General features: G+C 35.5%; 2 protein-coding genes across 8 annotated transcripts in view; one reads left to right on the top strand and one right to left on the bottom strand.

The window, feature by feature from the left end:
• cep15 (centrosomal protein 15) overlaps positions 1 to 25,567 on the bottom strand; it is a 54,579-nt gene that overhangs the window by 20,143 nt on the left and 8,869 nt on the right. Inside the window, exons 6-7 of one of the 6 annotated variants that reach the window (XR_015939613.1) lie at positions 25,439 to 25,559; positions 23,951 to 24,309 (exon numbers count right to left, since the gene is read on the bottom strand). The exons of 2 other annotated variants lie outside the window; for them this stretch is intronic. Coding sequence is in view for 3 of the 4 variants with exons in the window: in XM_088636214.1 (XP_088492340.1) it covers positions 25,496 to 25,559 (64 nt within the window). In the remaining variant the exon portion in view is untranslated. Of the gene's footprint in view, positions 1 to 16,154; positions 18,416 to 21,763; positions 23,406 to 23,950; positions 24,310 to 24,937; positions 25,560 to 25,567 lie in introns of those variants that run through there. 3 more of the 6 variants (XM_088636216.1, XM_088636215.1, XM_088636214.1) reach the window with 3 other exon arrangements.
• Positions 9,467 to 12,706, top strand: fezf2 (FEZ family zinc finger 2). 2 transcript variants are annotated; one of them, XM_088636182.1, is made up of 5 exons: positions 9,467 to 9,632; positions 9,899 to 10,740; positions 11,001 to 11,135; positions 11,226 to 11,358; positions 12,048 to 12,706. In XM_088636182.1, the coding sequence occupies exons 2-5, from the start codon at positions 9,952 to 9,954 to the stop codon at positions 12,305 to 12,307; spliced, it is 1,317 nt and encodes a 438-aa protein (XP_088492308.1). In that variant the 5' UTR covers positions 9,467 to 9,632; positions 9,899 to 9,951; the 3' UTR covers positions 12,308 to 12,706. The 2 variants fall into 2 exon arrangements, with proteins under 2 accessions (XP_088492308.1, XP_088492307.1); XM_088636181.1 differs by having other exon boundaries at positions 9,467 to 10,740.

Below are 25,567 nucleotides of genomic sequence, written 5' to 3'. Positions count from 1 at the left end.
GTGCATGTCTGTGTCTATGTGTGTCCTGTGATGGACTGCCAACCTGTCCAGGGTGGATCCTGCCTTGGTTCCAGCTCCCTTGCAAACCTGTACTGCATGAAGTGATTAGAAAATGGATGGATTAGTGACTTATAGATTGTTTCACCACATAAACATCCATCAGACAACTGTGGTGGCAACCATTATCAGATTAATGACTGACTAAGCTTTATGAAACAAATGCACATATAATGTTATGGAACAGTAAGAGATGTTCAAAATAATTAATATTATTTAATATAATTAATATTAAATTCACAGTGAAGAGTGAAACTCTTGTGTGTAGTTGTTAACTTTGACTTAAATGGTGTAAATATACAGTAGTGTACACAAAAGGTAGAAAAATATAAAGAATGAAAATGCTGAGTAACCTAATCAGTAAGGATGCCCATTCAAGCCACAAACTGGGCCTAAGGTCCAACTATCATTAGTTCCAGACAGTGTCAACACATTATGGAACCAGCCAGGATTCTCCAACAGTGTTTAGTTGGCTTCTGCACTAATGGGGAAGGTTGGATTACTAATCAATTTTTTGGACTGCTGTGCAACACTAACCCCAGGATTATAAAAGGAGCTTTATCTGTCATTTTCAATATCCCTCTAGCTTTAGTTATTCTGCTAATACAATAGCATTGAGCACGCAGAAGGCGCTACATACAAGTACTGTAGGTGAAATCAACACCTCTGAAACCTACACAGTCTGAATTTCTTCCATGGTGAAGGACCCAGTATTCTGGAGTGGCACTGTGTCTGCACAGTCTGTGAGCGACCGGGATCCCAGCAGGGGCAGGGGCGGTCGGGAGCTTGAGGTGTGAATAAGAAGTGGACAGTCTGACAGCACATGTCTATATGTGAGAGGTGTGGCAGCTCTGTGGCTAAGGATGTATGCCTGCGGCTGGAAGGTTGCTGGTTCATGTCCCACAGCTAGCAGAGGAATCCTACTTCATTGGGCCCCTGCGCAAGGCCCTTAACCCCAACTGCTCCAGGGGTGCCGTATAAATGGCTGACCCTGTGCTCTGACCCCAAGCTTCTCTCCCTGTCGGTGTGTCTCATGGAGAGCAAGTTGGGGTAAGCGAAAAGACAAATTCTTAAAACAAGAAATTGTATATGGCCTATAAAGTGATCTGATCTGATATGTGTTCTTCATCTTCCCAGTGTTGATACAAGGGTTTCAGCAGTGAGTGAAGTAGGCTGTGAATTAGAGATTCCAAATTGTGGAGGAGGCACAAAGAGTGTTTAAAGATTTGCATTAAGATTAGATAAAACATTAGGCCGTGAAAAACTTTAGTTTGATAAAGCTTTCTCCTACTATGTATTTTCACGGCACAGTTACTCTTTAGTAAATGTACACCACTTACATTAGTGTACTTTCCTTTCAACATATGCAACCTGGAAACCTATGGACACCAGTAAAAACAGGATTTAAAGTGTAGAAAAACTAATATATTTAGGACAGAACATCACATTTTAGAATAAAATTTAGAATTGCCAAACAGACAGATAAAAGTTATAGGAGTATTTATCTACAAGGGTTATTTAGAATTGATTTATTGTATTTATTTAAAATATTTAGAAGGGATATATGTTCTATCTATCATCTCAACAAATATGTAGAGATGAGTTGTGGAAATATTTAGTGAAACATTTGATTAAATTAAAAATTAACAACTATATTTGCATTTGCAACAATGTTAGATGAGTGACTGATGCCATACAGTATACTGTACATATGTATAAACAATATAATAGAATTCTACAAAACTCAGGAGTCCTAACCTTTTGTGATGTATAATGTATAATCTTCCTACCCTCAGGACTTTGACTCAGCTGTTCTAATATCAGAAAATAAACTAACAGTGCAATTATACCCAATTCTGGAAGTAACAGTTCTGAAGTTTATTGTTCTTGTAGTATTATGAAGTAAGGTTGCAGGCACTATTTCACTATTCTGACTTTGGCTATTGGCAAAAATAATATATGTGCATAATAAAGGCTTCAAGACATTCGATCTAGCACATCTTTCTTACAGCATTTTTCTGGATTATCTAGCAGTTGGTCTGTTTCTATATATTCTCATTATTCACCATGCTTAGGCATTTTTTCAGACACAGGCCTTAAGATAGAAGAAAGCTGAGGATTATTTGGCACTTAGGTGCAGATCAGAAAAATATGCTGAGGTTGATGAAGTCCTAGAAAACAGTTCAGACAAGTGAACTGTTGAAACATTCCTAACACTGACACTTCAGTTCAATTTGGGGAAAAAAATGACTTCTAAGGGGCTTTGCTATTTTAATAAAACCACAAGCTGCAATCTTATGTCCACTTTGCATTTTTACATTTCACTGCAGGAAATTGGAAAGATACTAAACATAAGGCAATGATAAAATTCTGTTAATACAAATAATTAAAATATTTTTTCCATGTCAATGAAATGGACTATAAAGAAGAATTGTGATAACTTTTGGTTTTGTATTTTGCTACAATTTAAATACGAATACAATTTTTCAAAACAAAATGATTTGTAAAAGTGAACTAGATTTTAAAGAATATGGTTTTTCATGCTGTTTGACTAATAAGAATTGTACAGCATTTAAAATAAATTAGTCATTTTTAATGTTCATTTTTCTGTTACACTGATTGAACATTTGAAATCCTGATCTTTTTAAATTGTAACCCATATAATAATGTAAAGAGTGTCAAGGAAAACATTGTCTGATATTGATTTATTTCCTTATTGTAGGTCTTCTAATTGAAAACCCTGGCTCAATTTACTAAAGCATTAATCTAATGAAAGAAATTTTTAAAATCCTGTGTTTGAAATACCTTGCCTTTTTTGACAGAATGTAACAAGAGGAAAACAGAAAAGTGAAGGGACACTCCAACAATGAGCATGACACAGAAGAGGAATATTCAATTGCATAAAACACACACACACGAGTCCTGAATTATGACAGATGTGAAGTAAAAGAAAGAGACTGGCCAAATGAAAAGCACTAGTCAAAAGTCAAGCAGGTAAAAACCCGGAGATCTGACAGCTGGCAGTAAATCAGAAGGACTTTCGGTCGACAAAAAGGCTCACTAAAGAAAAAAAAACGACATTCTAGACCACAATATTGCACTACATTGACATTTAAATATTTTCTCTTTCCCAAGCAACTTTAAACAAATGAAAGTCCATCTCCTACAGTTATGCTGCATTAAAGAAAGTAATTGCTAGTTCAACATGGAGTACTGAAGTCATGTTTTATGTCCATATGTGTGTTCACTTGGCTGTGTGTTTAGGGCAAAGAGGCACCACAGCAACTCTTGTGGGGATGGAGAATAGAGGTACAGAGTCCTGCACCCCTCCTCATGTGACCAGATGGGCACTGAATCCTGGATGCCAGTGTTAATAAACACTCAAACCGTCTAAGTTCCCCTTAATGTGTTTACACTATATAAGCACAATCATTACATTAAAGTTTGAACTTTTTGCTTACAAAAATATTAATTTTAGATAATATATTATCTGAATAGCATATTTTTGCAACAACAAACCATGGCATTAAAAGTTCATAGAACCTACAAGTTACTCCAGTATTATTTAATGCTTTCTGAAGATAATTAATAAGCATTCTACATTACTACATACTACATAATTTCACAAGCATACTACATTTAAGTGTTTAATAAATCAGTGTCAGTGTCAGTGTTTTTTTTTAATTATTACTGATAAAAAAGGGGAAGGGTAAAAGCACTTTTAAGCCTGCAGCTAAGGATGTGCAAATGACATTTCCTTAAAGTGCAAATTTTCTCATCGTTTTCATATATAGGTTTTTTTGTTGTCATTGTTGTTATAAAATTCTGCATATTGAACACTTAATGGTAGACTAGCACTAAGTTATTTTTGCACTGTGTTAAGAGACTCAGAGATCCTGCCGTTTTGAGATAATCAACCTCGCATTTGTAAATGTTAAAAACACTTTGACTCATATTAGCTGGCACGTTATAGCTTAGAAGCGAAGCACAAGACTTTGTGACAAGATTGGATCACGAGTGTTTCCCAGCGGTCTCACTTTCTCACTTATCTCCACAGAGACTGTGATACGACTTGTCATTCACTGTGTCACTACTAATTTAATGCACCGGGACTAATATTAGTCTCACAATATATTGGCGAACATCCCATTATTGACAAATTGAATTATTGTACTGTATATAGAAGAGGCTTCCATTCTAGTCATTGCCAAGCTCATGCCAAGCATTAGAAAGGTGTTTGTTGTACATATTTTGCCACTTTATCTTTATTTTGACAAACTGTTGCCACCTCTGCCGCAAAGATAATTAATTTGTACCACTAACAATGCAAATAAAAGTTATTAAAATATAACCTGTTATTAAAATAATGACTAAATAATAGTTAATGTTCTTGCTCTAGCATTTGCACATGGACTGCAGCTTCTATTTAGGTTATTAGCAATGTGGCTGGTTGATTGGTTGTAAACCTTAGCAACAGGCTGGCAGGCAGAGTGCTTGATATTCTTTATTGAACCAATATGAATATTTGTTGCTCAATGACAAGAATGGCCCTTACATTAATTTCATTGGTCATTGTGATGTCTTACTCAAGGCAACACAGACACACACACTCACATCTAGGGCCAATTATCCAACCAGTATGTTTTTGGCCTGTGGAAGGAAAGCAGAGCACCAAGAGGATACCCACACAAACATGGGGAGAACATAGAATCTCCATGGAGATAGCACCCAGTTCAGGAATAGAACCAAAGCCCCCCACAGCAATGCTAACCATTACTGCCTCTATAATGAATATATTCTATATAACTTCAGACGGAAGGAGAGGAGAGCTGCCCCTCCTGAAGGCACAGCTGCTGTATCCTTGCTCAATTTACTTTCCAGCACTTGCCCCAATGTACACAGGTGTATGAACCAACTCTAGGGTGTAGTGAGGGATTTACAGTTCACTTAACACCACAGAAACTGAGATAAGATTTAGTCTGTAGAGTCACTATGTGCAATTAGGGATGTTACCCACTTTTGCTAATGAGCCATTTTTAGTTGAGAGTGATATGAAATTGATTTTAACCACCCACCATCCTGAAGCATCCAATAATCCAAGAAAGTTTGAATGTGCCACATGACAAATAATCATTCCTTGATGTCCTCGCTGCTTATTGCAATTCAAGCAGAGGTATATATATATAAGACTATAGCAGATTTAAACACTTCAAGGTTGAACACCCTTTGAATTGTTGTTCATGGACAATATAGAGTATACAAAATTTAATTTTTTCATCTATGTTGACAAAAAAAATAGTTCTTAGTTGATTTTGTAATTAAAATTAAATGGATAATCTTATCTCTATCTAAGCAGGAAAAAGTCAATGTTATAGTCTCATCAAACAATGTTATTGTGTCAATAAGGAGAAGCCCATAACAAAAAGCCCCATTTTGTGGGCTTTGAAAGAATGCTGCTATGTTATCTGTTAGCATGACATTTGAGTCAGGATGCCAGTCTTATAGCATTCTATGTAAACCTAGCTGCACCCTTATTGAGAAAGCAAAGGAAATTCTAATTTGAAAAGTACTTCAAAACTATTGTGTATGAAATCAAGCAATGACTGCAGGATTTAAGTGAAAAAAGCTTATTTTTATTCCTTTTTTCTGCTTGCTGATGTGGCATTTCATCTTAAGACAGGAGATTTCCCTTAACAGTATTTCAACCTTATGTAGTGTACAGTACTCTTAACTCACATCATGCACTGTCAAGTCAGAATCATAAAATGACATTTTCAAACACTGTAATCATTTCTGTCGTCAGCACTATCATCACATCCTACTCCAAATGGTCTTATCTGTTTCACATACTGTTGTGATCACTGCCTATTTCTGACTTGTGCTTTGGTTTGTCGTTGAATTTCATCGAAAAAAATAAATACAGATACAGTATGTAAATATCGATAATTCAGAGTAAATTTTGATATACTCATGAGTGCCTTCTGCATATTGTAGCTAATTGTTTTAGGTTCACCCATCCAGTGCAACATCCTCTTTTATACATACAAAAAAATAGGAATACAAAATAATAGTCAAAGCTTAAAAATATTACATTGGCAAACAAAAAAGGGCACTTTGGATAAAGTTAGAATCCAAGTTTTTTTATCAAATAAACACCAGCTAACACTTATTTTGACTGGACAGAAAGTAATCAAAAACAAATCCACCTGTGTGATTTATATGAGCAATATTAAACAGTGTATGTGAAAATCTTAAAGGTTTAGTGTGTATAACCATCAATTTGTAGGGAACTGTATGGAACCTATTAAAAACTTATAAATAATAAATAAAAAAAACAAACATTATTTTTTAGTAATTAAAAATGTCCATTTATTTTGGGATTTTGAATATGAACATATATAAAACCGTTATTATTATTATAAGAATGCCAATAAGAATAATAATTAAACACTGAATGAAAGCAGTATGTTTAAACACTTTGGGTAATGTACAGTAAGGTGCACATCTCACTTGATTACAGTGATTGTGCTAAGCATTCACGTCTGAAAGAGGCATGCAGGGGTGTGAGGATTTTTTTTTCTTTTGCTAAATTAAAAAGGTGCGCCTAAAAGTGATAATTAATAATAAAAAAAGAGCCTACCGGAGTTAACTTTACGTGTGGATATTTCAAATAATACAAATATTTTGTTAACATTTAAAATTAAATTACTCATCACGTTCAAACTGCACTGAAAAATACTTCAGAAACCGCAGCATTTATGTGTAACTATACCTGTCTAAATTTTATTTGCTCATTTTTACTGATACATTTTACTATTCAAATAAGGAAGAAAAGGAAGAGGTCTACTCCCTCGGACAGGAGTTATGTTTTGAGTAATAGTCAACCGTTTGCGACAGTAATTATTTCTTAAAGTGCGAATTCGTGAATTCTTGAAGCTCGGTGTTTTCCCTTCTCTTAGTTACGGACGCCGGTTTTCTAAACACAATTACTGTACCATTCTGAGAACCCTACAAGCTTTCTTGTCATCTGCGTTTAGTTTACCAATTAAGTTCCACCGTTAGTCACGTTATTCATACAATTCTAACAATGTAAAAAAATGTTACCAACCAGACTGCTTTTTATTATTTTTTATTCCGATAACCAGATTGGAACTCGCTGTTTTATTGTTACTTTCAGCGTTTCTCAAAATCAATCAATAAGACCGTCCTCACAGACTAATAGCCCTTCCAGTATATGTGGCAGTTTAAGGTGCTGTCTAAAACAAATCTTAGTAAACAAACGAATGTGCCATTCACGTTCAACACCGTCATCTGCGTGTTCGCAAGTTTGTCATCTTTCTATCCCCTCTTTTGAAGAGCGAGAAGAGCATGTCTCTGTACAAGTCGATACTAGAGTTAATTACTGAACGTGTTAATGCCTAGCTCTGTTTTGAGGTTTATAGCAATAGGATCAATGTTTATTGTGTGGGTGAGCCGGGTAATTACGCCTGATTAAACTCAAATTAGAGTTACATAATTAACATATGAGTGGAATTAGCGGAACACGTTTAAATCCGTATCGTTCCAGTTTGCAGGTGTATAGCTCACGTTTTCCTCAAAAGTCTTTATTTAGCCCACTCCATTTCACTAAAACTAACCTATCAAGCAAGAAACACTAATATCTCCTGACCGTATCTGTCATCTATAATAAGACAAAACAAGATTGTTTCTTGTTAGTGAGATTTGCTTTTCACTGTCGTGTTTCTGCTTACTTTGTTCTCTGATGGATTAACAAATCCACTTCTGTAAACAAACCCGCCCATAATTAGTAACATGCGGGGTAAGGATCGGGAAAGAAAGTAACTTCGATTAATTTTCTTTTAACCACTCTTATTGCACAACCCTTTAAGTTAATCCCCTGTATGTAGTGAATTTGGACTGTGTACAAATAGGTTTGAACTGCAGATACAAAAGAACAATTTACAATATTCTCTTTGTTCAACGATAAGCGTACAAACCTGTTTCACATCTTTAACGCACCTCGAACTCATGTTTATTCACTTCTGAGAAATCTTTAATTGCATGCATTCCAGAGGAAACATTTGTACCTCTCACGCAATACAGCATCGGTTTAGAAGAGATCTTTTAAGACATACTTGTATAATCACTAGCGCGCCAAAGTTTCCATCATTTTTGCAGAAGTGTACCGAGCATAATTAAATAGGTCTTTTAGAAGATTTTGAAGTAATAATTTGTTGTGATTCTCAGGTGAAATCGTCTGCAAACAAATGAATTCAAACTGCCCTAAAAGAACAAAGAAGAGGGGGCAACTGGTCATTGTAGCAAACGCACAAAACTCTGGATTCCAGCAAACTTTTCTGTCGCGTTAAAAGGGGCTCTTTTCATTGCTTGGTTTACCTCTGGTCAGGCTAAGTCTTTTCTTTCCCTTTTTAATCCGTCTCTTTATTTAAGAAAAACACAAAACCAGGTTCCACGCAGTGCTTTAGTGGCTAAAAGTGAAAGAGCTGCTTTTTTCAGAGCTCAGCTCCATGAATCGCTCTGGAAAATTGGTTCTCCTGAATAGGTGGAGGAGGAAAAACGTTTAATAGGATCCGAGGGAGGCTCTGCTCTTGCAATCTGCTCCTTAAACAGGTGGAAATTGGACCTTCTCAATTATACAAATAGCAAGTATAAACCAGGATGGAAAAGCTATTTTCATCCCCAGGGATTAGGGGCTCGCAATGAAAATTGGAACCAGTCAAACTAAGGAGGATCCAAAATCCTTATTGTTACCAAGGTTTAAAAATCTCTGAATACTGCATGACGTTTTATTTCATAAATCCAAGTTAGATGTCTCTCAGCCATTCAGAAATATCCTGATTTAGTTAAAAAACATTTTATTTAGCTTTCAAGGAATATTATTTTTATATACTTCATTTACGTAATCGATCTGCTGGTTTAAACTTGAAACTGTCAAATTATGTCCTTTATATGATGAATTACCTCTCATATTAAGAAATTATTTTCTTATTCCAATTAAAAATCTATTTTGTCCTTGAATACATTGACAAAAGGATATTCGAGCACAAAAAAACAACATTATTATCATCATTATCACCACAATCTAAGCCTGCAGTTAAGTACAGTTTAATACAGTATTAAAGAAAAAGCAGCGCCTTTCATCTAATTTATGTCCAGGTAAGAGCTTTGGATCAATAGAGTAAAAGTTAAAAATATTAGAAATGTTCAAATTTCAGTTCTCGATATTAAAATTATAAATATCGCGATCCGGTTTAGGGAAAATCGTTGGGGAACACAGAGCTGATGAAAAGGAAAGAGACTTGTAGGGCATAATATAAATAATAATCTGTAATAAGTGATGTACACCACCCCCGTGGGTATGTATAAATGGGTGGTGGGAGTTGAAATAAGGCTGGTGGTGGCGTTTCCTTGTCACCCTGATAGAAGTGACTACGTATGATGTCAGCTAAATGCAGGAGACAGTGATCTCTCGCTGACGAGGATGTGTGGTATCAAAATGTGACAGTATAGCCACGCAGCAATACTTGAATCCATCTGTCTTCGCTTTAGAAAAGGTAAACTACTAAACATCGATTCTTCTACAAGTTTTGAGATCAGATTTTCGATTCAAAAGTAGCGAATACCAATGAACTTGAGTGTTTTTTTTCTAACAAGCTCTATAATGTCTTGTTAATTTTTGTGTGTACTAGTTAATGAGCATTAATCTGGTACCCCTCGGTGCCATTGTTCGGGGGATGTCCATTTGAATGTGAATGGGTGACACTGTAAGAACCAAGGTGCTTATTAAACTGATGTGTGTCCTGGCTTTTCTGGAATGCAGGAGGGGAGGACAGAGCGGGTAGTCGGCGGCTGCTCACACCAAGTTCTTCAAGAATGGCGAGTTCTCTTCCTTTAGAAACAGTGATGTCCTGCCCGAGACACGAGACCAGGAATGGAGCCTCCGTTGCCCCAAAGGCGCTGGCCTTCTCTATTGAAAGAATTATGTCAAAGACTTCGGAACCAAAAAGCTCCTTAGACGAACAGCATGGAGCTGATCTCTCAGAAGGCAGAAAGATGGTCAGTTTGTGCTCACCTATACCTTGCATGATCCCTATTCAGCCTTTAAGCTACGACCTGCAAGCCAAGGCGTTAATGAACTATTCCGAATTTTGGAAAGCTAACTTCAGAGGGACAATCTGCAGTTCGGCCGCCATGTGCAAATCTAACTGTGGTATGTGCTGCAAAACAGACTCGGGTTTTATGCATTCCTTATTGCCAAGCGCCAGGGTGATCAAACCTCAAGTAATTCATCAAACACTGGCAATGCCAGCCAACGGGTCTCTCTATTATTTTAACTATTTGGATTCTTCGTATCACCCGTCGGATCTCCTAAGCGGACATTTTTTCTCTTCCAGCATAGTAAATTCGCCGTCACAAACTTCGCTCACCGCGCATCAGAAATTAATTCTGCTGGAAAACGCCAAACTTGCGAGCTCGGCGGCGGAGAAGTTTCCCACACCGCAATACCCACACAAAGAACACCTCCCTGGACAACTGGACCAAATAGTGAAGGAAAATCACGGCTTGACTTCGGAAAAAAACGGAGTAAAAGCGCACAGTAAACTCAGCAACAATTCCTCAGATGGGAAACCTAAAAATTTCACTTGCGAAGTCTGCGGAAAGGTAAATTAAAAAAACATTTATTCGTTAAAGACAATCACTGCACTAGTTAAAAACTTGAACGCACATTAGCAACTAACATTAAAGTTTAGTGGGGAAATTGAAAAGCAAATCTAATAAAACTGCATAAAACATTTAAAAAGATTTAGCTAAATTCGTTTGAAATGAAATCATACCGTAAGCGTTATTATTTATCTAATATGAAAAGCTTAAATGAAAAGAAACAAAATTAACATATTCAAACTGCCAATCCTCTTTTGCAGGTGTTCAATGCGCATTATAATTTAACCCGTCATATGCCGGTGCACACGGGAGCCAGGCCCTTCGTGTGTAAAGTCTGTGGGAAGGGTTTTCGTCAAGCCAGCACGTTGTGTCGACACAAAATCATACACACACAGGTAAGGGCCGTCTTTTCAGAACGTATGTAAAACAACTGTTATTACAACAGTGACTTGATTAAAAACCACTGTGTCTGTTGTTGTTACTAGGAAAAACCTCACAAATGTAATCAGTGTGGAAAAGCCTTTAACCGAAGTTCTACGTTAAATACCCACATACGGATACATGCTGGATATAAACCTTTCGTTTGCGAGTTTTGTGGGAAAGGTTTTCATCAGAAAGGTAAGGGCTGTACTCACGTTTTTCCCCAATCATAAAATACTTTGCATATTTTAAAATTTGAAATATTAAATTTAATATTGCATTTATAATTAACATGTTAGATCTCTAAATACATTGATAATCTCTCTTTCTGCTGCCATAAAATTGATAATTATAAATATCTCTCACATTCATTTATTGTACGTCATTATACGTTATATCCACATTTTACGTTTACTGGCTTATCGAAGAAGATATCAATCACATTACTAGAGAAAATGCTTTGATTATCAATGTTTCTTTCATTAAAAAGAAATCTAGAATACCCACTTTAATAAATCCACTATAATTTTTAACAAAAGTACAAACAATTCAATCCATATCCTGACAGCCAACATCAGCTCCTTCGAAATAGGATATGTCATTTTACACTAACTAACTTTTCCTACAAGATTCTAAATTCGCTATGGGTCACAAAACAGACCTCTTCCTAATTTATAACCTGACAAGTTCAGGCTGTTGTATTTGATTTTGACAAAGTTTGACAACTTCTTGACTCCCACATGCAAAATGTTGGTTAATGAAGGCTCAGGGATGAAACCCCTTTGTCTAAAGTGACTTAATTGTGAAACGTTGGCCTGGGGAATTCCTGTTTCACTGCCTTAACTGAAGTTATATTTTACTCTTACAGTGTTTTATTTTTTTTCCAGGAAACTACAAGAACCACAAACTAACTCACAGTGGAGAAAAACAATACAAGTGTACAATTTGCAACAAAGCCTTTCACCAGATTTACAATCTGACTTTCCACATGCACACTCACAACGATAAGAAACCGTTCACTTGTGCAACTTGCGGGAAAGGCTTCTGTAGGAACTTTGATTTGAAGAAACATATGAGAAAACTTCACGACAACAACGGCACTTCTATAGCTGCATCGAACGAGCACTCAAGAGGGGTTCAAGGCTGAACGTATCTCTTCTCCTCTGAGGCGGACTGTCCCAGTAGCAGTATTTGTTGTACATATAAGTTTATTGGGTAAATATTATGAGGAAATACTTGAAATGCCACATTATCTTTAACACTTTGCATTTATGGCACAATATTGTAGACGGTTTGACAATGTAAAAACCGAAAGTTATTTAAACTGATTTACCACGAAAACATTTATATGTTTTGTAATGTAGTACTTGTTCTCAACAAGTATTGTAAAGTGACCTGTTAAGTATTTGTAGGCTTTCTTTTTATATAAATTAAAGTTACATGTACAATTTGATGTGTTTGAAAATCGGCAATGTTGCCATTTATAAATTCATTTCAGAAAATATTACACAAAATATCTTAAACCCTTAATAAAATACTAAGTTTATTTACAGCTTCACAGAGCATTTGTTGTAAAATGTTTTTTTTAATTATTATCCGTTAATACTAACATTAAAGACATTCATACTACATGGTCGATCCAAAGTAAAGTCGTTTTCATAGCTATTTTTAAATTTTCTTTTATCAGTCTTTATCATATAATAATTAAAAGACTATAGGTTACATTAGAAAAACGAACTTGCTTGTTGCGTTTTCCGCGTCTTCTTTTTACTAACCGTCACGTTTTTTCAGGTTCCTATGATTGTTATTCGAGCAAGTGTTTAAACGTATTTCACTCCTCAAAAAACAGAACAAACGTTAAACAAGAATTCGATGATCTAGACTAAATGAAATAATTCTTTCTATAAATGCATTTTTTAGGTTTATTTTTATTAATGAGAACAAAATGTCTATGTGTCTCGGTGAATTGATTTGTTGGGTCCGCAATGATCTTCCAGGCAGTTCATAAACATTCTGGGGTATACTTACAGTAGATCTCAGTAACCTTAATTTAAACATAAAACAACATTAAAATCTCTAATAATAATTCAGGAATATTTCCATATAAAAATATTTTTGTTTTACGTCTGTTGTAATCCGAAAGAAGATCTGATTTGAATAAATTCGGTAGCCTTCACCTGACTAAGGGAATAACAGTTAGAATTATCAGAAAAATTAAACATTTTTCTTTGCATCACGGCGTTCCCCCAGTCACCTTGTGAAAAGTACTACAAGATACTCTATTGTACCCTTTAACTGCATTTTCTGTGTTTAAAATACAGTACAGCAAATTAAATCATCTACAATCATGCACCTATTTTTAGGTTCTCTGCTTTACGTTGTCTTCGAGATCGCAGTAAATGGTCGTTTAAGTTGTAGATCTCACGAATAAGGCAAGGTTATTGTATTTTCTAATCACACGCTCAATTAATCAAAACTAAAATACTCAAAATACCAGTTGTAGAATAGATTTTTAACTTTACGTCTGTAATTAGTATTCTAAACGCCAAACGATCGTAATTGTGTAATTACATTTTTGGTTATATGCACCGATTGAAAACTGTCACTCATATTTTATTGAACGCAGAATATGAACACTGTACGGCCATTAATCATTCTATCAATAGAATTCCCATTGAATCATTAGAGTAAACCATACATCTAATATTACATTGACTTCTAGTGTATTAAGGTATATTTAAACAATTTTGTGAAATACCAGATTCTGGTGATGCGATTTTACACTTGACTCCAGAATAATGACACAAATTACCAGATAAAACATGGACTCTTCAAAGCCCATTACATTAATCAGCTAAACACTCTCAGGAGGACGCTTTCCCATATCAGCCTGTTTTGATCGGAATATAGATAATCAAGTACTTGGGCTACATCAACTATACCCTGCACTGCTTCACCAACTTTAATATGGAATAATTTATTCTCCACACGTCTCCTGGAACAATATTATTCTAGTGCACTAACAGAAATTCTGATCAGAGAGAAATGCGTGCTGCTCAATCCTAGTTTTCCAATTACAATGCAATTAACACTCACAAGTCTTGCCCAGGGAATGATTAAAAGGCTAATAATATAAGTTGAATGGTCTGCTCACCTTTTTCCAGTTAAAGGATAAATACTGTGGGAGAAAAAAACGACCTGAACCAGAAGGTTCAGGACAATTTTATTAACGAGTCTGTACCCCGAATCCCCCCCCCCCCCCCCAAAAAAAAAAATCTGAAAACATAAATATTGGTGCTGTTAAAAGACAGCACAACTACCCCACATATACATGTTCAAAATAATACAAAAATTGATGTAAATATTTAAGAACTGTATGTGATTGAAGGCAAAGGGGCAAACACATTTGAAATGTGCCGATGAATACTACTGTTTAGTAATTTACACAGTAAAATAATTTGAAACCGAAGGCAAAAATGGGAAAATCAAATTTATATATATTTAAAAATTTAATTTGACTACACTGAATACAGAAGCATTTAAAGACTTTAAATGTGTTGTCGATAGAGTAAATATTACCAAGCTTGACTTTATTGGAAGTATTCACTTTATTTTTCCTTAGTTTATTACAATTGCACGTTACAAACCACGAAAAGCTGAACTAAGTTGCAGACTGGGCGGGGCAGAGGGGAGAGTTTGAGAATTAGCATGTATTTTAGCCTGTGATTCACGCTTTGATCGAGTTTATTATATCGGTGTCCCGTTCCCATAACCGCTATAAGTACTGTATTATGGAATTCCACACCCTCGGGTACGAAAGTAATTAGTTAATTAATTCTCCGGACATTTCAGTTACATGTCAAGAAGAAGAGTGTAGTTTTGCTCATCGTATAATGCCTTTAAACCGACTTTTAAAGATACAAATATAAAAGAGTCATTTCTATATATATATATGAGCCCCAGAGAAGGTTACTAAAACTGCGAAACTAAATAAACGCATTAGTAGAAGCCATTAACATTACTTTCTTCAACAAGTGGTCACATATTGATTGGAAAAACACTGACAAATATTATGACGAATTTAAGAATACCCTACTGTCTTACATATAATTTTATTATTGGTACAAAATACCCATTCCTGGCGATATCTCTGAAGACACTAATGCTTATTTGTGATGCTTTTCAGCTACAGCGTACTCTGTGAACATAGGTATAATCGTGTTCAGTAGTCAACTAAACGCTCCGATTTTTTAACTTAATAAGGGTACACGTTTATTCACATCTCCAATTAACCATTATTATCATATAGTTACTGTGCCCTATATGTATAGTTGTTTTTTTAAAATGACAAAAGCAACACCAATATCGGTCCATTAAACTACCCATTTCGGCGTTACCAAATGGCCAAAGTTTAGTATTTTATTTTATTGCGTATACGTGCGTTTATGTTTCAGAAACCTGTAATACGGCTTTAAAGTCTCGTCCTGGAAAAGCAAATGTTTCTTAAAATATCCCTATTTTTTCGTTAATCTTTTACAATCTCAAACAGAAAAATATTTAAATATTGAATTTTATTAAAGCATTTAAAGACAATATAAAGCCAAAACCATTTTGTTTTTTCAAGAAAGATTACGTTTACTTCAAAAGGTCATAACCATACGCACGCCAAAGCAAGGACATCAGATATGATAGGCTACTTGTACGATTTCTACGCCTCATTAAACAATTACTACGCGATTACAATAAAGTTATCCGATAGTCACAAGACCTAGGATGTCACAGTCATGATGTTCAGTGTGTTTCATTGTATGTGGTAGTACAGTATATACATGTTTTAACTTAAATTAAGCCGCCTTTTCATTTCCCAATAAACGATTAACATTTTTAAATATTTTTAATATTGTTGCTTAACATTATTTTTGTGTACAAATATCATCACCCGATATTTATGTAGGGTTTAAAAAACATGCTTTCATGTTTGCTTTTGTTTTAACTAGTTTTAATTTAGTTTCTAGGAGAGGTACAAGTATATAGGATTTCACAAGGGTGAACTGGTTTCGAGACCAGAGAAAGCGCTGTAGTACGCAGAGGTGCTAGTCTTGTCCAACACTGAATACGAACGCTGGGAAGTAAACAACCTAAAGGCAGCCGCGTTGCCCTTTTCTCTGCACTTACCTCTTAAACATCTGAGCAACCAGCTTTGCTCCTAGAAACATGTTAATTGACAACGGAGCTCATTATGGCTTGCACATGTAAAACGCAGCGAGAAAGATTTCATGGACAAAAGCGCAGTAATGAACTGTCAACAATCGAGTATATCTACACGACCAGGATCACTCAAGAACAGGGCATTTAAAGGCAACAAAGGATTGTCTGAGACAGGAAGAAAGGAAGACCTAGACTTTTGTTTAGTCAACTCAATTGATTATAAATGAAAGATTAACAAGGGTAGCTTCAGATTTTTTTAAGGGGTGAAGAAAAAAAGCCCAATTAAGTCCACCAAATGTTAACTACATCGCTTTTCCCCTGTTTAGTCCAAATGAAATTCTAATTAAACCGTCCCTCACGATCATTTTGGAAAGCAATTTATCTCCCTGCTGGAGTAGAAAAAGCGAGTTGTATTACTTGTTAGAAGAAGCGTTAGTTCTTGGCACAAAGAACTCACAAGGCGCATTGTAAAATGCCGAGGGGAAGTTAATGAGCATCAGGCGAACTCCTTGGATCTATTCCTGGAGAATAGTGTTGAAAAGATGGAATCAGCCAACATACTGTATAGTGTTCTGTACACTGTCCTTTATATCCAACATTAAAAGGGCAATCTACAATAATATTGTTCCAGTCTTTTGGAATATGAAGTGAATATCTGGTGGAGCATACACAACATAGGGAAATAAAAAGCTGCTTCTTTTTTAATTAATTACAATCTAAACAGTTATTTTTGTATTCTGTCAGACCACGGGTTCTTCTGCTGAATATGGATTTAAGATGGTGAAATGTAAATCATCAAAGTATCAAATCTCAGATGATAATGCTGGGAATTATGATACGGTTGTAAAGGATATTGCTTTCTTTTATCTATTTCTTGGATGACTGCTTCTAAAATGCTGCTCAGTGACATATTGCCAGAAAAAAATAATCTAAAAAACACAGTGCATACTGTATAAAGTGACCAACTGTATTCAGTCCTACTGCAGGATGAATGTCTGCTAAATAACAGGGGTGGCTATGACAATGTTTTTGGTCAGTGTGAATTGAATCTCATACCAATCAATCTATAACAAAAATGTCTGTATGCCAGTTACACTGAATTGCTAAAAGTCTTACTTTTCTGGTAGATGTAACAGTTTGCCTTTTATTTGGTTTATCTGATATAACATACCATTTTCTCTTTGATTAAAACATTAAAGGTAATGTTTAAATGTCTGACTGAAAGCTACTTTATACAATAATGTTCAGCAAAGCTTGAGGAGTGCAGCCTGTTTTTTTTAGTTATATACAAAGAGAAAAAAACTGTCTAATTGCATATAACATATTGTTAGATTGTTAGTGTTCCCCAAACGTTAAAAAAAAAGTTTAGTATTTTAAAGGTTTTATGGTACTTTTATTGGACTTAGTCTATCCAGTGGACACTAATTTGTTTCAAAATTACTTCATTCAGGGATCACAGCCATAGACTAAAGGAAGGACAGTGGGATTAAGTCAGATTGAAATTCAAATGTCTTTTAACTTAAAGTGGAATACTTGCCAAATTCCTTATTAGTATCTCATAAAAATGATATGCTGTACTAGTAGACTAACTCACTGATAAAAGGTATAATTTTAAGAGGCCATGAAAATACTAAGTCAAAGTAGAGGAAATAATCTATCAGAAAAATGGAACTGACTTGAGTGACATTAGAATTCCTAGACACGTGGTAGAAAGAATTAAAATTAGTATTAGCATCAACAGTGGTCTGTATCGGACAGTGAGGACAACCACAAACATCCTTCTGTGGTCCTCTTGTTCTAGCTTTGTATCATGTCAGTTCTCCAAAGCAGGTTGAGAAAAACGTGTTGTCTATACAGTATGCATGCGAATTGTCAAGGATTCCAAGAATGCACAGTCTGAAGCATCCTCAAGGGCATTGGCTGAGAAGGTGGCTTGTGGCTTTAAGGTTTGTCACTTGTTTCTTGAGGGAGATGGCTGGTCTGCCCCCTTGGGATTTCATCAAGGTCAGTCAACATGATGATCTCCATTCAGAGCAAGTCTCCAAAGCTAAGGGACATAAAGCCAATGGGACCAACATTACAGAAAAATGAAATTCAGCTTTTCATACAGCAATTATTTCAAATTTCAAGTTCCACATGTCATCTATGCAACTTGTACCTTGTGGCAGTACCTCATCTTTTGAACTGGTCTCCCAAATCCCGTACAAGTATAAAAAATTATATTATGCAGGTTGGTTAAATGAGCACTGAGATAGTTAAATGAGTATTGATCAAGTCAATTTATCAACATCAGGTTCAAAAGTACTGTATGTGGGGCTGCTGCCTCTGTAGGCAGTGTTTGGTTGTTGGGGTTGTCTTGTATTTGGTTTTCATTCTGTGTTCCAAGTTTCAACAGATCTTTTTTACAATGACATGAGAAGCACAGTGATAAAAATGTGAAAATGTTTCTGTGAATACTTTTTTGTGTTAAGAGGTTTAGTGTTTAAAAAACAAAAAGTAATCTGTGATACCAATATAAAGACCACTCCTAAAACACTAAATTTTGGACTGAAGAGACAATGAAAGTAATTGTTCGTTTTAAAAGACATTCACTGTCAAACCTATGCTCAGATGGAACTATTGTATATAATGTTATATATAATGGAACTATTGTATATAATTGGATTATGTCTGGCTTTTTAGAAATCTTATTTCTAGTAATGATTCTGGCAAACCAGAGCCTATTCTGGAAGCATAAGGCCAGGGTTATGCAGCAGTGCAATCCAGGTGTCCATAATGTATTGTTAAAATGTAATATTAACTAAGCAAATTGATTAATACAAACAGGTTTGCTGAAAGAAAATTATACAGTAACAGGTATGATACCACTCACCATTAGATCAGTCCATTAGATTGAAAACGTACAGGAATTAAATAAATTAACACCCTTGTTTTAAACAAAAAAATGTGACACAGTATGTTCAGCAAAAGTTTTTATCTGATCAACCCTTCTCTCAAAAGGAGAGTTCATTTGTATCTGATGCAATAAATTTGTCAAACCAGTCAACAGTCACAGCACAGAAGCAATCAATTTCTGACCATTACCCAAATTATATTTACCAGTTCCAGTGTACAATGACTAGATAATGGGTATCGCCTCTCAGACTATTTTTCATCAGAAAATTATCTTTTTGAGGGATTGTAAGGGACTACTGGAAAATTCAGAGCATGGAGAAATCATATAATGCCTCTATCCGAACACAACTGTTTTTGAATTTAATGATTATCTGTGCTTCATTATTACTAAACAATTTAGATTTAAGTGACAATTATAGTACTATATTAGATTTAGAAGACTGACTATCAAACTTAATGTTCAAAAGGAACGATTGAATTTCAGAAGTCTCTACAATATGGAAAACTGATTATATCTGCCTTTTATGGCTTTCTTAAGTAAAGGATTTCTGAAATGCCATTGAATTAATATAATATCTCCAAACAGGTATTTATGATTTTGCATAGAACACTGTCAGTTTTGTATTATATAGTTATGTATTACTGTATTGTATTACAAATATATATGTTCTTAAGTGTACAGTACTTCTGCAAATTCCATTGTGACTGTGGATATTTTACTTTCCATCAGTTCCAAGGTACTCTAGCAATAAAGTCACAGGGATTCAAACCTAGAAAACTCAGCAGTGAAAGCCTAACAACAAGCTAAGTTTACATTCTGTTGTATAGCCAGCAATCCTGAAAACTCTCCACAGACAATGAATATGGACAAGCTGGATTTCCGGTACTGTTGCAATTAAACTAAGTCCTCATTTTTCATAGGAGCTCTGTGACTACAAGCAATTAAACAGAATAATCAGCTACTGATTCAATACCTTTTAAAACCAAACTCAAAGCTTAAGTGTATTTCAAAGCTATTGTTTCTAAGAAACCAAATTCTTGACACCGATTTTGATTTAATGCAATGGCTGATCCATTGCTAAAACTATGAGGTGGGTGGGTTAAACAAAAAGCTGGCCCTGAGTCTCCAGGTGTTTGGGTTAAGGCTCTGGAGCTGCAGCACTGACAACCACACATGTGAATGTTACACGTAAATTTTGGAAAAGCTCATTATCATATTTATGAAATCAGGCAACATACCAGTACATATTTTTATTTACAAATATCCCAATTCTTGCCTCGCAAACAAAGCAAATGTTTACTCTAGACATCAATGTCTTTCATGAAATTTACAGCTGACAATTCTTCACAATGAAGTTTGGACTGAAATAACAGTGAGGAAAAAGCATCAAGTTGCGTTTTGGAGTAATGAAAAGTGGAAAGGCACAGAATCTCCTACGTATTGGAGAAGGGTTAGGTGCAGTATTCCCTGCAACATTAAACATTTGGAAATAACTCTCTTCTTTAATGTATTCAAATAATAGAATTTGTTTTCCATGTGTATGACAATGACATTCTGGAGCCATGGCATAAATCTGTAAAAACTGTACTAAATTCATAACAATCAGTGGTGGTAAACTTTTACAAAAATCCAAAATGTGTGTATTGGATTGCACGCTGTTGAAGTGGACAGAAGTGAAGTGGAAGGGAGGGCTGAATTCACAGTGGAGTGAACACAAGGGGCAACCAAATTGACTTTAAACATTAGCAGAAGCCCTTGGACTTTTTCACATTGTGGTGTATTATAATATGAACTCATAATGTATTTAACTGAGCTTTCTTCCCATTGATTAACACTATGTCAAATAAAAAGCAACAATCTCTTTACAAATCATCCTAAAATAATTATAAATATAAATCAGAAACTAAATGACAGGATAAGTATTTGCCCCCTTTTTTATGACACACCTAAATAGGCTCGGGTGCAACCAACTGTCTTTAGAAGTCACCTAATTAGTTGAATGTAGTTCACCAGTGTGCAATTGTGGTGTTTCTCATGAGTTCAGGTTAAATACATCTATCTCAGGGATAGATGTCCCACGGTTGGTTAGTACAACTAAAACCAACTATAGCATAAAGACAAAGGAACAGATTGGGTTATTGAAAAGCACCAATAAGGGGAAGTGTATAATAACATTTTCAAGACTTTGAATATCCTCCTAAGCACAGTAACATTCAATATTAAGAAACTGAGAAACTATGGCATAACTGAGAATCTGGGTAGGACAGGTCATCCTCAAAGGTGAGAACTAGTCAGGGAGGCCACCAAGAGACCTGTGACAGCTCTAAAGGAATTAGTCATTCATGGCTTAGATGGGAGAAGCTGTGCATATGACAACAATTGCCTAGGTGCTTTACAAATCTGGGATAGACTGAAGAGTGGCATAACTAAAGCCATTGTTGAAAAAAACTGACATCAAATCTCAACTACAGTTTGCCAGAAGGCATATGGGTGACTTCAAGACCATGTGGAAGAAGATTTTATGGTCTGATGAGACCAAAATGGACCTTTCTGGCCTCAAAGCTAAGCAGTATGTTTATGCACAAGTGGAACACTGCACATGATCCAGAGAACATCATCCCTACCATGTAGCATGATAGTGGCAGCACCATGCTACAGGGGATGCTTCGCTGCATCAGGGCCTGGAAGACTTGTGAAGATAGAAGGCAAAATGGATTCAGTAAAGTACAGAGAAATCATGAAAAACGTGCTGCAGTCTGCAGGAGAGATGGGATTCATCTTCCCACAGGACAACGACTCAAAGCATAAAGCTAAAACCACACTGGAGTGATTTAAAAACAAAAAAGTTACTGTTCTGGATTGACCTTGTTAAAGTCCAGACCTCAATACAATTTAAATCCTTGTCCAAGATGAGGGAGCTTGAGTAATTTTGCAAAGAAGAATGGGCACAAAATTGCAATGTCCAGATGTGCAAAGCTAGTAGAGACTTATCCAGACTTATAATTTCTGCCAAAGGTGCCTCTACCAAGTATTGACAGGAGGGGTGAAATCTTATGAAATCTGGTATTTTTTGTTTCATATTTATAATTGGTTGATTAAGAATGACTTGAAGAATTTGTCTTACTTAACATGGTCCAGTGTTTTGTGTTGATCAATGGTAAACAATCCTAGTTAAATACATTATGATTTCATATTGTAACACAACAAAATGTGAAAAGGTCCAAGATGGGCGAATACGTTTGACGGCCACTATATTTGAAAAGCATATAATTGAGTAACTGTTAATTGTCTTGTTAGCATGAAAGGCTTGTCTTTGTGCAACTGTGTATTTGTTAATAAGTGTTTGTTAGTTTAAGGGTGGTAGACCCAAGATGGTGGTAGCCACTGCATTTGTAAGGTACTGTAGTATCTTCATCTAAAATCCTTTATCTTTGTTTTTTTTAATATATGTTTGTTTCCTCTTAAATAAAGCCATTAGTCCACCCTGGACTTGAGTCATATTTTTACACTAGATTTAGTTTTTTTAATGTTGAAAAGACCCAAACAACCAGCCTAAATGATGGGTGATCTTCCACAATGACAACAATGAACAAGTTTGTTTTTCTGATGAGCCACTACAGCACAATGAAGCCAACATAATAAAGGTTAAGAAACAGTTTACATATGAATCTAATATGGGAACATGCAGTATAAGTGAAGTAATATAGAAATAATCTAACTTTACTATAGTCATTAATGTAGACACTTAATTCTACATTAGAATGCAATGTAAACTAGCCATTTGGACACACTCCAATCATATTTACATGAGCATGAGGATCCCAATTACCCCTAAGAAGCAGCATTATATTTAAGCATCTCCTGTACATGCAAACATGGGGATCACAAAAAACTAAATTTCCAGACTGCCCATATGCCAAACTTAAACTCATTTCAGAGGCACTTTATGGATTTGAAACTTGAAGAAAATTGTCTGGTTTAGCATTTTTCCAAATTCATCTTCTCTGTGCATTATCTCTCAATCAGGATGAGGTTAAAAACAAGCAGCATTCTTTGCTGCTTGTTTTCTTGCAAATACCCATCCTGCCAAGCTTCTTAGCCCATTATGTTTTCCTAAACTTTCAACATCTTCAGTGGACAGCTGTAACAGGAGAGTAAATTCGTTGTAAGTGCCCAGGAAAACCATACTTTGACTTCTTTTCAACGAATAATCCTTGTTAAGACCAGGTGTTTGGAAGATAATGAACATCATGAAGAACTCATCGTTCCTGGCACCAATAACATGATTCAGTCCCAGTCACCAGCACAATGTATCTGTGGTATCTCTGGCAAATGCACTCCAGGGCATTCTGTATTAGAATACATAATGTAAAGCTAGTCATTTGGAAGGACTCCAGACCTTGCTCTTCAAAACCCTTTAGATAATTCATCACAGCCTCTTGACTAGTACATGACCTTCAGGGTATAAGCTGGCCCAGCTGAGTAACACAGGCAGCTGCCAAGCATTCAGTCTTGAACCTCAATTGTCCGGATGATACCATTTGTCAAATTTCCAAGTCATGGAAAATAATGCATTATGATAGTTGCAATTAGAATATCAAGGATGGTACAGTATGTCTCATGTTGACAAGAAGGTATAAATAATGTTATTGTATGACTGGCAGAAGCAGTGAAAGTGCTCAGCGGTAACTTGTTTCCTTTGTTTAATCTGCCATATAGAATTACACATACAGTACAGTATGTCCCAAAATTAACAGTGAACTCAAAGAAATGTGACTATTCTGAAAGATTTTGCGGCCTGCGCACCGAAGCAGCTACCCACTCAAACCTGTTCTGAAAGATGCCCACTTAAATCATTTTAGAATTTTTAAATAAAAGCAACATCATGCAATGCTGGAAAAAACCTTTTGATATGGAATAAATCAATTAAATAATTATGCTTATTAATTTAATGTCTGACTGCAAAGAAAACACAGCTAACTCCATGTAATACAAAATTCCAAGTTCTTCTGCAACATACTTGAACAGCAGTCGTTCTGTGCTTTCTGGGAAAAGGAAAAAACAAACTTCTAATGTTAAAAATAAAAAGGAACATGTTAGTGGTCTGCACTGATAATTAACAGAGACTTATTATTAAGGATAATAATGCATCTAGAACTTTACAGTTTTACTGTGCTGTTTATAACTGCTGTTTTCTGAATGGGGCACTCAGTACATTAGTGGGGACCATGTAGCTTTAAAGTATTTCAGTAAAGATATCCAAAGTGGTCTCTAGGCTAGTCAAAAAGACAAACAATGCATGATGACTGATTTTATGGTAATAAAATTAGGTCATACAAGACAGAATATGAATTATGTTTTAATTCTTCTTAGTTCAAGGGCATAAATTCTACATGTCTAGCATTAAGAAAGCTGTTGGGTCTAATGATGGCAACCAGATTCCTTCAGCTGCCGATGACAAAGCACGGAGGTGGTAAAGACTCTGCCTTTGGGTATCTTAGACTCCAAAATTAATGAAAATATCTTGAAAAGAAAACGATATGGAATGTAATCATATAAAAGCTATTGCCTTTCTCCAATTTGTAAATATGAGAAAATCAATTCACTTATGGCTTTATCCAAATAAGTACTGTACATTAAAATAAATATTTGAAGCATCTGCTATTCTCAAATCTGAATAGTTTCAACAATTAGAAACACAAATTATGAAAACAAAACAGTCTTCAGTAGAGAACGACAGCTACTTCAGGAAAGCTTCTTAGGCAAGTAAGAATTAGGCTACTATTGCCCTCTGGTGGTCAAATCTTCCCAGCACTAATCTTTCAAAGCAAATGGGATCCGATCATTGTTAAAAGTGTATTAAATCAGAAATAACTTTAAAGCATCCTATTCAACACTGCTATACATTCGAAGGCTCCTTAATGTAGGTTTCCTTTGTGAATTATAAAATCAGTTTAATACTCTTACTTCTGTACACTGATATTAAATACAGGGGTGTTCAATTCAATTATGGCCATCTTTTTTTAAAAGGCTATAAACCTCCTTACTAAAGGGCACAAACAAGCCATTTGAGCCATTTAAATCATTGGGTTGCTTAGTAGCTTAGTAATACAAGGCATTCAATTAAGCCATTCTTTAAAGGAAGCCTTGATCATCAACTTTAACAACACTTACTATAGCTCGTTGTTCTTAACTCCTACAACGCTTTGTGTAAGAAACCGCCCCCTCTTTTCAGTCTTCAGTTTGGTTCCCCATAATTACCACTTGTGTTCTCATTTGTGTTTTGCTGTTGATCCTGAAGAA

This window comes from Lepisosteus platostomus, chromosome 6 (genome assembly GCF_059453375.1).
Source record: "Lepisosteus platostomus isolate fLepPlt1 chromosome 6, fLepPlt1.hap1, whole genome shotgun sequence".
NCBI lineage: Eukaryota > Metazoa > Chordata > Actinopteri > Semionotiformes > Lepisosteidae > Lepisosteus > Lepisosteus platostomus.
Note: the sequence above shows the minus strand (reverse complement) of the source record. Positions and strands in the feature narration are given on the sequence as shown.